We start from the raw sequence: 17071 nt of genomic DNA on the forward strand, positions 1-17071 counted from the left end.
AAGGGTCGGACCCTTCCTTTTCCAACTGAGCCACCCAAGCACCCCAGGTTGAAAATGCATGTAAATATACCCAGTCTACCAAACATCATAGCCCAGAGCACTTAACATTAGCCTGCAGTTGGGCAAAGTCATCTAACACAAAGCCTATTTTATACTGAAGTGCGGACTGTCTAGTGTAATTTATTGAATACTGTATGTTGAAAGTGAAAAGCAGACTAGTTGTACGGGTACAGAATGGTTGTCAGTGTACCAGTTGTTTCCCTCGTGGTCACGTGGCTAAAGAGGCACTGTGGCCGCCACTGCCCAGCATCACAAAACTGAAAATTCAAGATTTGAGGAATGGTTTCTACAGGATGCATTGTTGCTTTCACACCATGGTATGTAAAGTAGAGAAATCATAAGGTGAGTCATAAGTCAGGGTCAGCGGTAATGATTTGGGTTATTTGGGAAGCTGGGCCTAGAACGCAGTCCCTTGAATATAGTGCAGTGCTTTTTTTTTTTTTTTTTTTTTTTTTAACACGTAACTGCTGTCTACACAATGCATTTTTCACAGATGCCAATTCTGATTAGAAAGGTCCTTCAAAATGTTTTCTAGCCTAAAAATTTTGCTCCATTCCTCTCTTTTGGGCTCACTTTATGTTAATTCGTCTCTGCTTAGCATCCAATTTTCTATTTTCTGGGGCTCATTTCTCCACACCCTAGCTTGCAGAAAAGTAGAAATGGAGATTAACTGGTATCCACCTCTCTGTAGATTCCCCAATAAGAACTTCTACAGCTCAGAAAAGAGATGTGTAAGGACCTTGAAATTAATTGGAGTAAATGACAAAATAAGAACTGCTCTAAGAAACATTCCTTTCAATTTGGCTGTCAATTCAGTATTCTTAAGTATATCTATTATTTCTTACCACTTCCAAAGTTGTCAGTAAGTGATCAAGTTAAAGTAAAGGAATTACTCGGTTTGATATTTGTCTAAGACTTACTTTGCCTAACAGAATAAAGCCAAAAAGAATTTCAAAACAATTACCCAAAAGATTTCTGTGAAATGAAGGTATGATTTCTTATGAAGGCCAAGAATCTGTAGGTTATTAAGGACAACAATATGACGTTGAGGGCAAAAAGGAGAGAGATGTTCTAATCCACTGTATGGAAATAGTAAATGAAAAGCAAGGTAGATAACACAACTTTTAGATCATGTTTAAAGCATACATTAAATGTATTGAAATGTTCTCTTTCTTAGAGATTCATAGAGCTTAGGAAAATTCAGATGCAGAAACAGGATTGAAGAAGGAAACATTTTGAAAACAGGTGGAGGAGAAATGATCATTTGGGAACATGTAACAAGGTGGTAGATGAGGGTCATCTGTGCTGTAGTAATAATATGGTGCAGATGAAAGGAGAGGAAGTAATGACGTGTAATAAAGAATTTGACCTGGCCCTAAGAGGTATGGCCTTTGCCTACAGCTTCTGAAAGGTAATCTAGGTCATACCTCATAGGAGTATCTCTATTTTGGGTGAGAGCTAGTCACAATGGATTTCAGGGTGGGGCTGACCACACCTGACAGTCTTAGCCATGCCAGAGAAACCACACGATTTAGAGCGAGGGGCATTGAGTCACCTGGGATCAGGCCACTTGGCAGCTGAGATCAACCACCCAGGTAATCAATCATGCCCACGGTAATAGTGCCCCTATAAAATATTTGAACACTGAACCTTACGCAGGTTTCCCTGGCTGGCAATACTCTGTCTAGGCATAGTGTCACACACTGGTACAGGGAAAGTAATGCCATCTTGCCTCTAGGGGGAGAGGACACAGAGAAGCTGTGACTTTGGAACCCTCCAGGACTTCATCCTATGTGTTGCTTCCCTTGGCTGATTTTAATCCGTATCCTTTCCCTGTAACCATAACCGTGAGTATAACAACTCTCCTTGAGTTCTGTGAATTATTCTATTGAATTATCAAACCTGAGTGTGGTTTTAAGACAGACCTCCCCCCTCCAAACTTATCTTGTAGAGAAGTTGGTATCTTGTAGAGCACTGTACCTTCTAAGCCTTTGCAGCTTGGCTATCTAAAGGCAACTGACCTGAACACAAGCTGTAATGTAGCCTTGACGCCTAATGGTGAAATCTTGGAGCTATAACATTAACACAAAGCTGCCTCAAAAGGAAACTAGTTGTTGTCATTGTAATATTAGCAATAATTAAACAGCACTGTTTGTCATTAATCAGATCTTTGTTCCTTTAATTGATCCAATATATACAATGAACATGAACATATTTATCCTTATAATGAAGAGTCTAGGGGATATTTGCTACATTGATAGTCACAGCTGACTTCAAACTCTTAAAAGTTACATAACTTAGAAGTTGCTTAAACACATAGGCAACTAAGAAATAGGACAAATCTGTTTTCTTAATTGTAGCATGTGTTAGTTCTTTCTTTGCATACATTCCTCCTAACATTGGTAAGTATTTCATGATCCTAGACAATTACAGACTTTTTTAAAAGAGGTCTGGCTCGTTACAATGTTGGAAAGATTTCAGTATCATGGTTACTTTGCAATTGAGTGTAACAATCTTGGCCTTGGTGGTTAACTGGACCTTGAGAATCTTTGTTTCTTAAGAAAGGTTTAAATTCTATTCACATGTTCTCTTTGGTCCTTTTGGCTTCCAGGAAGGACATGGTTTCTAGGCCTGCCAGTTTTTGCTTCCTGGCTGACTCTGGTGCTGGTAACATCTGTGGTCTAAATTTACTCAGTTTATCTCATGGTCAAAGGTAGTGGCTGAGGAAGAGGAGTGTGAGTTTGTTTTCTTACAAAGGTAAATATGTTTTCTCAAATGATGGTCATTTCTATAAAACTATCAATTTTGGAGAATGAGCCAATTCTGAGAAATCTCTAGGAAGAAAAAACTTTTTCTAGCAGCCCTAGTTTTTCAGGAAACCTTTAAACAACTTGTATATATTTTTTAAAAAACTAACCTTTTACAAGATTGTATGTACAAATAAGATTTAAAGACTGCATCTTGAATTATTTATTTAAATATAATTTAAGGATAATTTAAATCTTTATATCCTCCCTACATAGTATAGGACTTTTTCCTAATGAATTAGGAATGAAATTGATGAAAGTTATGATATTTAATTTCATGACTAGCGAGTAAGGATAAATTGGTGAATTTTTTTCCAGACTTTTTTCAGAGTTTTTTTTTTTTCTTTTCAGACTTTTATTTGTGGCTAATATGCCACTGGTAGAGATTTTGTATATTTCTTTTTTTACATTAAAAAAGAAATAGACATCCCCTCCCCCCCCCAAACACACACACACCACCACACACAGTATCAACAAGAAAAAGAAACAGAATCACCTCTTAAGCCACTGGACAATTTGTTTTAACAGAAGAGAGAACTACTATTTTATTAATCCTATAATAGGATTTCCTCTTATCTATTCTTCATGCTTATTGGCTATCTTAATATCTGTCCTCACATTTAAGAAGAATTTCAGGAATGAGATTAAGGACCTAAAGTTTAAAATCAGTGGAGACTTGGATTAAAGGTGTCTGCACTTAGGAGTCTAAATGTCAGATTTAGGGAGGTAAATCAGGTGTAAAATTTGGACAGAGCTGAAATATCTACAGCTAATATTTGTACCTGGGGAAACAATGTATAAGAAACAAGTGAGGGATGTAAACTAAAACTCCCGTGCTTTATTCAACAGAGATCAACACAAAACTCAAAGATTCCAGTACCAAGGTTATTTAAAGGCATGTCAGCTTCAGAAAATGAAGATGAATTAGGATTAAAAAGAATTAATCAATTGAACAGTAAATCCTTCCTATATAAAAATAGGAAGCATTTGCACATGGGCTAGTAACTAATAATAATGCTCTTCTGTTCAAACCACTATAAGATTTTATTAACATAGATGACACTAATTTGACCCTGACAGTAGACATATATGATATTCTCCTCTCTGTATCTTTTTTCCATGCACTTTGGGGAAATGGAGGCTTTTAGTCTGAGAGTGATTTCAAGCATGAACTTTTGAATCAGATTGTCTTTTAGGTCCTGGCTTCACTACTTACTAGGTGTGTGACTTTAGGCAGGATAGTTAGCCTCTCTTCTCATTTTCCTCATCTGTAAAATGTGACGATAATACTATAATGGTTAAAAAAAGCATACCTAACTCACAAAGTTATAAGAAATCAATGAGTGAATACATGCATAGCACTTAGAACCATATCTCTCATGCAGTGCTGAATAACTGCAGGGATCAGAATTTTGGAACTTTGGCAAAAGGTACACTTCAAAAAATGGAAATAATTTAAAAAGCAGTTAAGTTTATCAACCATTGGCCTTTTTTTAGAGATTGGTAGGAGTGGGCATCCTGTGCAATTGTTTTTTGTTTTTTTTTAACCAAACTGCCCTTGTCTTACGGAAAATAAAAATGATACTCTTGAAAGCTTACAATCTCCCTGTAACTTTTACTATTAAGAGTTCTCCTTCAGAGTGTTATTATTATTATTATTTTTTAATTTGCCTGGATCCTGACGTTTCTCTGTCCTGGTTTACACTGGCTCTGCTTTCTACAGCATCCAGATGCCAGGATGATTATACAACAGCAAAGAAAGATGACAGAGGTACAGAGGGCCACTGGAGCCAGCCACATATTTGGAGTCACAGATGCCCCATCAGGTGTCACGTCTTCATTCTCAGATGTGTGGTTTCTGCTGTTGTACCCCTTGGTTTTGTTCAGTAATTGTTTGCTACTGTTGAGTCTGGATGGAATAGGCCTATGAAAAAGTTTTGTGTCTACTGGCATAAAGAAAGGAGAAACGGTCTTGTTATCTGGATTGTTGATGAAATCAGTACTGTGTGACACCATATTTACCTCTGTGGTAATGGAGTCATTCAGGGAAATGAAGCTTGCCCAAGAATCTGTGGTTAATTCCCTGGAAGACCTGGTCTTGTTTGTGTTTACAACCAAATCTCGATGTGTGCTTGATGATGGTGCCTCTACTGATGGTAGCTTTGGGTTTATCATGGTGCTTTGTTGTTTACCTAAATTTGCAGCTTTTAGAATCCTTAGTCTGTCCCCTGTGTTAGATGAAGAACGGGTATTTAGATATGCGGGAGGTGACTGTTCAAAAACCAGCAAATCTGGATCTATACCTGAAAGACAAATAAGAAGTCTTATTATAAGTAAGAAGACTTAGAGAAGTCTTGGATTTGCCACTGAGTTGGTGAACTGAGCTTAACTTCAAGTTCTACTCTTGCATATTTCGGAAGGCCTCGGAAACATACTGGCCACATCTGAATTTATCTAAACTTTCTAGGACACTTTCTGTTATGAACAAGTTTGGTTAGCTCATGGAGGATTCTTCGCGTCTGCCTGGGCATTTGGGTAACAATAGACAGTGTTAGTACAAGAATGGCAAAAAACAGTAGCCATTGGAGATATATAGCATTTTAAAATAAAATTTTAAGGGGCACCTGGGTGGCTCAGTCTGTTAAGCATCTGACTTTGGCTCAGTGCTCGTGAGTTCGAGCCCCGCATTGGGCTCTGTGCTGACAGCTCAGAGCCTGGAGCCTGCTTCGGATTCTGTCTCCATCTCTCTGGCCCTCCCCTGCTCTCGCTCGCTCTCTCTCTCTCAAATCTCTCTCTCTCAAATATAAAATAAACCATAAAAAAATTCCAAATAAAGTTTTAAAAAATAGGGCCTAAGAAGTGTAACTGTGTCAGAATTCATGAGCAAAGCCCTCAGTCTCATCCCTTCTCAGTTCCTGAGGGTCCTGACTTTGTCTTCAGTATTTTCTCCTTGTAAAGGAGCTCTTTTCCCTCTGACTTCAAATATGCACAAACGTTGCTCCATGTGTAAAGCGGGGTGGGGCGGGGGGTGGGGGGGTGGGGAGCCCCTCTCAACAGCCTTCCAGTTGTCCCTGCTGTCAGTCAGTTTCTGTCTCTCTCCCTCTGGACATACTAACATCCATTTCCTTTCTTTGGTTTTTGCCTTCTGTCGTCTTGTTCCTTCCTCACTATTCTGTCAGAATTATGCTTCTGAGGTAATCAGTACTTTCTATATTTCCTGATCAGTCTCATTGCTTTGGCAGGCTCTTATCCTCGATGCTGCTGGCCATCTGTTCCTTAAAATTCTCCTCCCGTGACTCCCTGGAGCACAGACTCTCTTGGTACTTTACCTCAGGCTGCCCGCCTCTCATTTTTTCTTTCTTTTGCTGGTTCTTTTCTTGGTCCTAACTTGTTGTGTACTTTCCACAATCTTCAGTCCTTTGTCTTCTCTTGAACTTTCTCTTCATCTCACCACACACACACACACGTCTTCATCAACTGTCACCACTACATCGGTGGCACTGAAATCCACATCACCAGTTACTTCCTCTTTCTTGGTCTCTGGTCTCATTTCTCCTGTGCTCTACTGAAGGGTTCCACCTAGACATCTCATGTCATCACTGAACATTCCCAGAGCCAAAGTCGTTTCGTCTGGTTCTTTGTCTCATTCGGTGGCATCATGAATCTTCATCACCCATGCTGGAATCTGTTTGTACTGCAGAGCAATTTTTGACTCCTCTCTTCTTTTCCTTCATCCAAAAAGTAACTACACCCTATCCAGTTCCCTCCCAATGTTCTAGTAATCATCCCTCCTCTTTGTCGCAGTTATGATCGCCTTCTCCAGATCTCATGCCTCCCTGACTAGATTTTCTAACTTGCATCCTACATGTAATTTTCTGAGACTAAAGACAGCCAGACTCGTCACTTTCATGATGGCACTTGCTCACTAAATACCTTTGCTGGTTCACTATTGCTGTCAAAGTCAAACCAAAACTCTACTCTGTCCAAAGCCCTTTTTTTATTACCTGGCCTACCCTATCTTACCCATATTTTTATTGCAACTCCAAATGTGCCCCTTTTGTAGCTAGACCTGTTTTCTCCATGGTGGGATGCTGAACTCCTTATCTTGCCTCTGCCTGGCCTCTTCCATGAAGTTGCCCCTGAATTTAGCTTGCTTTTTTTTTTTTTTTAATTTTTTTAACATTTATTTATTTTTGAGACAGAGAGAGACAGAGCATGAACAGGGGAGGGGCAGAGAGAGAGGGAGACACAGAATCTGAAACAGGCTCCAGGCTCTGAGCTGTCAGCACAGAACCCGACGCGGGGCTCGAACTCACAGACTGTGAGATCATGACCTGAGCCGAAGTCGGACGCCCAACCGACCAAGCCACCCAGGCGCCCCTGAATTTAGCTTTCTTTAGTCTCCTTTTGGGTGCTTGTACTTGGGGAAGTATCACACGTTTTTTAATGCAATTCCACTTTTTACACTAATTGTGAGACTTGTCACATCAGCTAGATTGTAAGGAACTCGAGGGCAGAGATATGGCTGCAATCTTTTGCAATGTTGCGCACAGCCTGAAGCATTAGGTTTTCACTAAGTACAAATTGATGACAAAACTGATCTTCTTTGTATTTTGATGACAAAAATTGATCCTTTCATCTTCACCAATTTGTGCCCTGAGATTATATACATGAGCAAGGGACACTTAAATGGGTATTTTTCTAAAATAAAATATACTGGTTATCTTGGGACCATTGGTATGCTAACATATGTTAGTAAGTACATTTCCCTGTCCTTGACATCCATTTCTGTAGAATCCTTGTATGTGGTGTCAGTGGACCTCAAAATTGCCATTAAGCAATTTTCTTTATTTCCTAGTATCATCCTTAGCCACTGCAGTTGAAATGCCCATTTTGTCCCTTGCTAGGGGCCCCTGGAATAAATGTAATGCTTAAGCTCTTCTTCAATCATGTATGATTTGTGATCATCTGGAATGAGCTCATCATTGCTGAACATGCCAAACTAAAGGGAATATCCTTCTAGTTTTCTTCCCTGGATGCCCAAAGCCTTTCCAGATAGAAATCCCTGGGATATAACAATTCAGGGATTCACACATTGTTATTAACAGTAGCTTTTAGGTTATATGTCTCTACTATAATATTGTCAATATTCTTCAAAATACAAAAAAAAAAATACATAAATCATTACCTTCTGTTATGTTGTATAAAATGGCACTGGTTCCAGGCTCTAATACACAGCTCTCCAATGTTGGGCAGTGAATATGGAGGCAGTTGACATTGTCGTGAATAGGATCATGGTAGAAGACAGCCACGTTACAGGAAACTGAAAGGAAAACAGGCCAAGTGCGTCTGCAGATGGTCTTGGTTTCTACCAGCTTGATGAGCTCTGAGTAACTTACATTTCTTTCAAGAACATTGGATTAACAGCAAGCAATACATTGCAAGGCTACGTTCAGATATTTCATAGAACACTGTGAACTATAGTAACTGTATGAATACAGAAAATGCCTTTTTAAAAAAACTATACACTAATTTTCTCTCATCTTTCACACATTCCATTCCACATAGGGTCACCCAGAATCATTTCCCAATCCCAGTATTTTATGTTCATGAAAAGATCAGTTGGCTACAGAAACCTCTGGAGATTTATACATATCAGATTTCTAGATGTGTTGCTGTCTCAGAATGCTAAGGTACTGGAGTTCACCAGAGAAAGAAATAAGAAAATAAAGTGACAAATGTTGTAACAAAAGAGGGAGTAGTGGGAAGGCAAAAACAGCATTACTGGGAGAGGCCCGATGGTGGAAAGACAGCAGGTCAGGTGAACACGACCCTGACCTTGATTAAAGGGGAGCACTAATCCCATGTTGCAAATCACATCCAATGAAAAGCCTATTCAGTGTCATTTAAAGAGGATGAGAGTCGACCATCAGGGATGTTAGGGTTTGGAATTCTACTGAGTAGGGGTACATCACTGACTCATGCTGTCTTCCCTTTACTAAGTAAGTTTGCTCCTTACAACGTATCATACTATTTCTGGAAAACCTTAAGTTGGATTTGTGGAGTGCCAGTCTTCAGTCTGTTCTCCTGAGAGGGCAACACAGATTTCCCTCCTGCTGCAGTGAGTAGGAACCATGTGCTGGGAAACATCCATTGGCCAATGGTATCAACTTTTTTAATAAAAGAAGATTACAGAGGAGTAGCATGCAATTATCAGACCTCAGACTATGCCTAAGGCTGTGGTGGAACTGCTGCTTCTGTGTAAGGTTAACTGTGGGCAGTTGTATCTCCCCCATTGCTTCCAGGACATCTCACGTTTCTGCACTCTTTCGTTTTTCAGAAGGAAAAAGAATAGGACAGAATTCAATTAATAATACCTTGCTAATCCATTACAGATGACAAATACATCCCCCAAAGACTGTGCTGTCAAGTTCAAGGGGAAGGACTAAAATACATTTAAATTTAGACATCTAAATTTCTGATGAGCAAGTAGCTGATGCCATAGAGAATAATTTTGAAAGATGTTTTCTATTCCTCTTCGTGTACACCTCAGAGTTTCATCTCCGAGCAGGTTAGCTATTGCCCGACTGTGGCTTTTTAAAGTTCTGGCTCCCGGCGAAAAAGAGAGACGTGTGTTCGTGCCCTTTCTTCTGGAGGAAGAAAACCACAACTTGGAAGCTACAGAGGCTCTAAAATCATGGAATTCTACTGGATGCTTATGGTATCCCTGGAAGTCCAGAAGACAAAGTTTCCCTGTGGTGGACAGTCAGGTAAACTGATGCCATGGGGAAATGCTGAAACGTATCCCCCCTAGCCTACCTTCCCTCAAGTCTTTTGGGATCAGAAGCATCTCTAAGGTGAAAATCTGAAATGGCAACCTTCTCATAAATATTTCCCTTTAATAAATTAATTGTTCTCTTCTGTGCCTGATTATCTTTTGAGGGCTTAGCCTGGGACAGCTTCTCACACTGTGGTCGGTTTATACCCTTCTAGTAGATTCAGTCTGCATCCCAAAAATCTTACATGCATACTTGGATAGGAAGCATTGGCAATTAATAAGTCGGTGTCAAACCATGGAAAGAAACTGTGGAATAACCAAGAGAATTATTTTCAAGTGTTGTGTTGCTTTTGCTGTTTCTTTCCAAGTAACTTTAAAATCTTGGGAAAATGAAAAACAAATGGAAGAAGTCTTTAGACAATTATAACTTGAAATTCTGTAATAATGAAATGTTTTCCTAATTGTAAACCTTGATCGTATTACATGGATGATGTTTAACCCTGATTCTGGATTTCAGACCAAGAAAAAAAAAAATCAGATTATTTTGAAAATGCGTTTTTCTTTCTTTTTGCTATTTGACATATATCTGCCTATGTCTTTCAAAACATTGATCACAATCTAAATTCCTATTCAGTGCAGCCCACATTTAGTCAATACAGCAAGCACATTTCGAAATCTTGAAATACCTATATCACTGAAAGAACTTTGAAAGGGAAATTATAAATATTTTTGAAATCAAATATGCCATATTTGGGGCTAAGAAATATTGTTAGTTAACCCTCAAGAAATATTTTCATTTAGCCCTTTCGTGAGGAAAAGAAGATTCTCTGTTGCCTATAGTTTCCATGGCATTCTGGGTCATTACCAGATTTGTAAACTGAGCCAGCACTGACCCAGACAGTCTGAGTCTCTCCTGCACTCTTCCATCCCCTGTCTCTCCCTCATCTCCCCTAGTCCTGTTCATCTTTTCTCTGGAACCTCTACCTAGGGGCCCTTACTTAGTCTTCATTTTATAATTTTCTCCTGATTTTTGCACAGGCGTATCATTAATACTTACCATCCTTCCTAAGGCAGCAGCTCCTGCTGCATTTCTGGCCAGTGCCTTCAGAGTAATACTTCAGGAACTGAGCTCCCAGCTTCTGAGACTCCTCCAGGTCAATCAGAAGACCCGGAAAGCGACGGATCCAGCAGTCTCTGTAAAAAATGGTGGGTGAGCAGAGAGAGTGAGAGGCCCGCACCACGCTCAGGAGCAGTGTCACGCTGGTTACCACCACTGCCGCAGGCATTTTGCTGGTATAAAGACTGGGCAAGAAGCCTGAGTCCCACACAGATGCTGAAGCTGACCATCAGGCTTCTGGACAGTTTCTGGAACTCGGGGGCTGTTGCTGAGGGACTCTCTTGGAGGGTCACCTTCTAGAAAAATGAAGCCATTCTTTGGCTGCATATTGATTTTTCTTTCGTTTCTCCCCGGCTGAGCCCTAGGTGAACATTCGACTTTCTGACGTTAATTTTGAACATTTTCCAGGCCATTTCGATACTCTGTCCTTTAGCCTCTTGAAGATGTGGATTCTCTCCTCTGCTTTTCTTCGTTTTGTGAAAGTGAATAGTCACAGACACCTCTCACTAAGTAAATATAAAGACAAATGGAAATCCTAGCCAAGAGTCTTTCTCAGGAAAACAATAATTTAGTCACTTGACGTCAGATAAAGAAGGATCCATTTCACCAGAAACAAGACATGTTTTTGTAAGGGCACTTCTGTATAGCTTTAAAGGAACCTGTGACTGCAGATTTTTTTTCAGTCATTTTTTTTCCCTTTGAATTTACATTCTAGTATTCAGGTTCACTAGAAAACCAGTTTGTGCACTGGTTTGTGCACAAAACAAAACGTGAAAGTAAATGAAACTGAAAAAGAAAAAAAACCCAATTTTAATTTCACAGTGATTTTGAAAACACTGAATGTGGATCCTGGTCATTTCTTGGAGCTAGGCTTCTTCCTGACCCCCCACCCCCACCAAAAAAGTCCAGCCACAAGCTTTCTTTTAGAAAGCATAAATGAAAAGCATTACAGTGGAAATTGTGAAGAAGTTCAAAATGGAGACTGTTTAATCTGTTTTCTGATATTCGTGTTTGCATGTTATAAAGGAGACTTTTTTTGTGAGGCATATACATGAAGGCATAGTACCTTTGAAGCAGAAGTAGTTACCAAGAAATGTGTATTCGGGAAATGATGAAATGGTTTTAAATTTCTTTCTTTCTTTCTCTTCCTTTCTTTCTTTCTTTCTTTCTTTCTTTCTTTCTTTCTTTCTTTCTTTCTTTCTTTCTTTCTTTCTTTCTTTCATGTTTATTTTTGAGAGAGAGAGAGACAGAGCATGAGCAGGGGAGGAGCAGAGACAGAGGGAGACACAGAATCTGAAGCAGGCTCCAGGCTCTGAGCTGTCAGCACAGAGACCAACGCGGGTCTAAATAATAAAATTACTTCAATTGCAAGACCAAAACATTCAAAAAGATACTAAAGGCAGCAAAAATGGCCTCTTACTTTTGTGAAGATTGTGGGTTCCATATCCTGTGATGATGTCCAAAATGACAAATTAGTTCAAAGCATAAAACTCTTCTTGCTTTTGTGTATCCATTTTTATGCAAAGTATAAGTGAAAATCAGCTTTTGGCATAATGTACTGTTCTGCTCTTTTCAAAAAGAAGAAGAAGAAGAAGAAGAAGAAGAAGAAGAAGGGGAAGGGGAAGGGGAAGGAGAAGGAGAAGGAGAAGGAGAAGAAGAAGAAGAAGAAGAAGAAGAAGAAGAAGAAGAAGAAACTTTTTCTATCCAGTGGTCTAGGTTTCTTTCATACCTTTTGCACAATGACTCATTCACGTACTTGACAGAAAAAATGTTAATATTCTTTGAATTCCATCTTTCTACCTGTTTCATAATTATAGCTGCTCACATATCCTTTGATTTTTAGAAACATAAAATTTAAGAATCAATAATAAGATGAAAATATTCATAAGTCTGAATAACTTTAAACAAAACGTGTCACTTTCTCCCAAGCCAACATTATATATCATGGATTAACTCCTAATCTTTCATAAGCCACATAAACTACACTGAAAATGATAAATACTTTATTCTATTGAACTTCTCATAGAAAGCAAGTTTCAATTGCTTACATGCAGATGATCAGACTGTTCCATCTGTTCCGAGGGGAGAGGGAAGAGAGATTTTTTAATGGCAAAGCAAAGGACAGCAAAGGAGCAAAAGATCACTCCCTATTTCCCCACAAGATTCCATAGCTGTTGTAATTAGTTGATGCCCTGGGGATATAAACCAGAAAGTCAGCTTTCTAACCTTCTAACCTCCATGGATTTCAGTCACATTAAATGCTTCTTTCGTGTGATATATAATTCCTTAAAGTTCTCATGTATCCTGCAGGGATAATAGAACAATCCACAATTGTTTAATCCTTTTGCTGTCCAATGATGTTCAAGTGAAGATCAAAGTTGTATTTGAAAGAATCTATAAGTTCCAATATAGAAGCATGCTTTAGAATTTTTAAAATAATTTTTTTGGTGATTGCATAAACATTCAGTCTGGAAGCCCAGAACTTCTTGGAGCCAAGTATTTTGAAATGGAGAGCTAGAAACTGGCCTGCAGGGGCAGAGGGAGAAATCCATAATGGCCCAGAAATGTCTAGTCTCAAAACTTGTCCACGTGAAATGAAATTGCAGAAACCAGAAAGCAACTGCAACTCTGAATAAAATATTGCTATATAGCCTTTGTACAAATTTTATGAAATACTCAGAACCATCACACTACTGCAATGCAGTGATATGCTGTACTTATTTCCAACTCGGTGCTCTTGAGGGGCTCAAAAATTGGATTCTTCGGTTAAAAACTAATCTCTTCCAAGAGCCTGATTCAGGTGCTCTAGAACCAGAAGTCTCATAAGTGTCCCAGGTGATTTCCTAAGATGTCTGGAGAACACTGATGTAAAATGGAAGTTTTGCCTACACAAAGATGCTCAATCTGAATTAAATAGAGACATTTTTGAAGACCTGTGCTGCTTTAAACTCATTTACATTGTCCCATATGCTTCAATGAAAGGAAAATATTTCAGTTTTGTTTGTTAAAAAACACAATTTTTCTTAAAATATTTTACTTTTCATTAAATTGATATACATTTCACTTTAAAAATCCAAACCATGCACAAAAGTACAAAAAGAAATAAGCACTATTCAAGGTCTTACAATCTTAACATTTTGGTTAACATTCTTCTAGACACATCTATAAAAAATAGACACATGAGGGGCGCCTGGGTGGCTCAGTCGTTTGAGCGGCTGCTGACTTCAGCTCAGGTCATGATCTCGCTGGGTTTGTGAGTTCAAGCCCCACGTCGGGCTCTGTGCTAACAGCTCAGCGCCTGAAGCCTCCTTCGGATTCTGTGTCTCCTCCTCTCTCTGCCCCTCCCATGCTCATGCTCTGTCTCTCTCTGTCTCTCAGTAATAAATAAACGTTAAAAAAAATTAAAAAAAAATAGACACATGAATACAATTTTACATAAATGGATTCAAACTGTTCCAGAAACTGTTTTTAAAAAAAATCCAGTGTAGGGGTGCCTGATTGGCTCAGTCAGTTAAGTGTCTGACTCTTGGTTTCCGGTCAGGTTATGATCTCACAGTTGTAAGACTAAGACTCGTGCTGGGCTCTGAGCTGTGTGTGAAGCCTGCTTAGGATTCTCTCTCTCCGTCTGCCCCTTCCCCCCTTAAAAAAAAAAAATCCACTGTAAAATTATGTATTTCAGGGTTTCTAAAGAAAACTCTACATGTACATCCAAAGTTGTAACAGCTCTATGGTATATTTCATTCTACCTATGTACCGAAATTTACTCTGCACTTGAGCTTTCTCAGCTGTATAATAGAATAAAAAATAGTATTGTAATCTGTGAAAAGTACTGACAACAGTGTCTGTCATATAATAAGCATTCAGTAAATGTTAGCTACTATTACTATTACACATTATGTTTTCCAATTTTTATTATTAAAAGCAACGCTCTGATAAACATCTTCCACTTAGATCTTTTTTTCATTCTAGGTCATAAAGGAACAGCTGTGTTTGACCATCCTTGATTTGACCAGATCATGTTATAAAGTGTTTGAAATGAGTCATTGTAGCATAAAGGCCAGTCTTTATTATTCATTGATCAGCCAATAACAGATCTATAAAATTACACCACCAGTTATATATAAGCAATATTTTCATGAGGCTTAGAAAGAATATTTAAAACTTTTGTAAGTGAATTTACATTGCTTTGACTTGGTATTTCTAGCTGAACAGGAAGCTTACTGTGTGAGTTATAAAAATTATTTGATCTTTTAAGACACTTCCAGTTCTAAATGATGTTACTATCATATGAGGGCCAAAAAAGCTTACAGGTCCAGTGCCCAGTATTGTCAGACTCACACCCCAGATTCCCTGTCTAAGCTGATCTTACTCTGATAATATTACTGTGCGTGAATTGCCTTTCTAATGCGCATCATTCTTTGATAGTGATTTTTTTGGTCTGTTTTTAAAAGGCAAGAAAATACCAGTCGGAGGCATATCTATGACGTTTGGAAACAAAAGCATCATTGGTGAAAGATTCTAAAGGGACAGAGAAGAGACTAAGAGCCTGTTCTTCTTGGCTGACCCAATGAATCTGGCATTGTCGTGGATGGAGGCACAAATAAATCCCAAGTCCAAGCCTCTTTGATATAGGGTGTGCCTCCCAGCAAAATTCCCCAGTTTAAGACCTAAAACCAGAGTTGGCACTTTATGTTTCCAAAGAGGTTCCTAAATTCATGGTCACTCATCCACTAAGAGCCTTAGAATGAATGTCCTGACTGCACCGTCATTGAAAACAGAAGTGTGAGAAGTTGGTTGAGAATGGAGTTTTATCAGTAATGATTCAAAGGCCAGGTGAAACAAGGTGAAAAGCTAGAGGTTTTCCCAGTTTAAAGAGAGAGAGAGATGAATGAGGCAAGTCATAGACTCATCTTTGTCTCCTTCACTTTTCCCAGGGAAGCCATAATGTACTAGAACTTTTTTCTGTTTTTAAATTTTTAGTTCCTTATTTATGGTGTATTATAAAGAGAATGATGGAGGACAAACACCTCACTCCCAGGCAGCTAAGTTACGTAGTAAGAACCAAAAATGTAACCAAAAGGTGTCAAAAGGATTTCATGCCTTACCAATATGACTTTCTTTTCTGGTTTTTAACCCTTCCCCCTTCTTAATATACAATATGAGAGGTGTAGGAGATATCTTATGTCTCATAAAGCAGAAATGTTCTTATGAAGAAGGTGTTATTTAACAACTTGTTATTCAAGAAGACAGATGAAGCTTGCAATAATAAAAACAAAGCCCAAACACATCTTCTTCCCAAGTTGAGGACTATTGTAGTAGAATCTTGGTCTGGGAAAATTTTCAAAAAGGGTTTCTTTGTGGGATAAGAATGCCACACCCTCTGCTCCCTCCCAATCCTTATCCCTCCATCTGCCCAAAGCTTACCTAACAGTATCCTGTTCACCTCCTTCTAAGATTAATTCATATCTTACGAGTTACTCGAGGTCTTTATTATTTGGGGTGAGCTTTCTATTCATTTCTTTGCAATGTTAAGTGAGAGAAGAGGTCTCTCTTAAGGAGGAAGTGGCCCTTCCTTAAGCAGTCCTCAGACAGTGAGGAGCATGGGTACGGGGACGGTAGGAGGGTGGCAAGAAAAACCACCTCTGAAGGCCAATGCCACCAAAAGCGGCCACACCTTCTGCCCAAAGGATCGCATTCTGTCATGGCCGACCCAACCAAACTGAAATAGGAAAAGCAAGGTTAGAAAATATTTTAAAAGAGGTCACGTGTTCTACCTTTGAGTTGCACTCCTGTCTTTCTTTTGATAGCATAAAGAGGATTAACGGGCCCCAGCAGCAAATACAAGTTCCTCTGCTTGCCAACCCTTTTCATCAGCTGCACTGTGCACCCCAGTGAGCTCTGCCGAACCTGCTGCCATCTGCCTGGACTTTCTTTCTGCAAGATGGCTCCTACACGATGACCATTGCGAAGACTCAGCTCTAGGTGCCACCTACGTGTGCAGGAACGGCCTATGGGCCTCAGCCCGCTGGGACACTATGCCGGATTGGGCTAGATGGGCGATCCCAGATGTGATGTCATTTTGACGCCCGGGACCCCAGACTCCTTTCATCCCGTTCCTTCCACGCCTGTTTCTCCTTCTTGTCTCTCTCTTCCCGCTGGTAAAGCAGCGCGGAAGAGAGAGCGGACCGGCTTCATCTCGCCTCCGGTCCGAGCCTGGCTCGCACCGCTGCGCCCGGCGTGCGGGGGAGGCTGCGGGGACCCGGCCCCAGCCCCGGCGCCCGGGCCCGCAGCCCTCCAGCCCTCCCGGAT

At 39.6% G+C, this 17071-nt stretch overlaps 1 protein-coding gene and 1 long non-coding RNA gene across 2 annotated transcripts; one reads left to right on the top strand and one right to left on the bottom strand.

Annotated features, from left to right (window-relative positions):
* The first annotated feature begins 1548 nt into the window (after positions 1-1548).
* On the top strand, positions 1549-16950 carry LOC122240319. The gene is made up of 4 exons (XR_006219836.1): positions 1549-1655; positions 1799-1907; positions 2672-2817; positions 16570-16950. It is a non-coding gene; the product is annotated as an uncharacterized LOC122240319 (long non-coding RNA).
* On the bottom strand, positions 4217-11091 carry MANSC4 (MANSC domain containing 4). The gene is made up of 3 exons (XM_007075646.3): positions 10703-11091; positions 8056-8190; positions 4217-5170 (listed from the first exon to the last, which is right to left on the bottom strand). Exons 1-3 carry the CDS (start codon positions 10929-10931, stop codon positions 4530-4532), a joined length of 1005 nt encoding a protein of 334 aa, XP_007075708.3. The 5' UTR covers positions 10932-11091; the 3' UTR covers positions 4217-4529.
* Positions 16951-17071: the final 121 nt, after the last annotated feature.

The sequence above is a fragment of the Panthera tigris genome, chromosome B4 (assembly GCF_018350195.1).
Source record: "Panthera tigris isolate Pti1 chromosome B4, P.tigris_Pti1_mat1.1, whole genome shotgun sequence".
In the NCBI taxonomy this organism is placed as follows: domain Eukaryota; kingdom Metazoa; phylum Chordata; class Mammalia; order Carnivora; family Felidae; genus Panthera; species Panthera tigris.

Coding starts and splice junctions, on each gene's coding strand:
- MANSC4 (XM_007075646.3), bottom strand. CDS start 10,931: ATGCCTGCGGCAGTGGTGGTAACCAGCGTGACACTGCTCCTGAGCGTG. Junction 8,191..10,702: donor CTGCTGCCTTAGGAAGGATG/GTAAGTATTAAT, acceptor TTTTCCTTTCAG/TTTCCTGTAACGTGGCTGTC. Junction 5,171..8,055: donor TTTATACAACATAACAGAAG/GTAATGATTTAT, acceptor TTTGTCTTTCAG/GTATAGATCCAGATTTGCTG.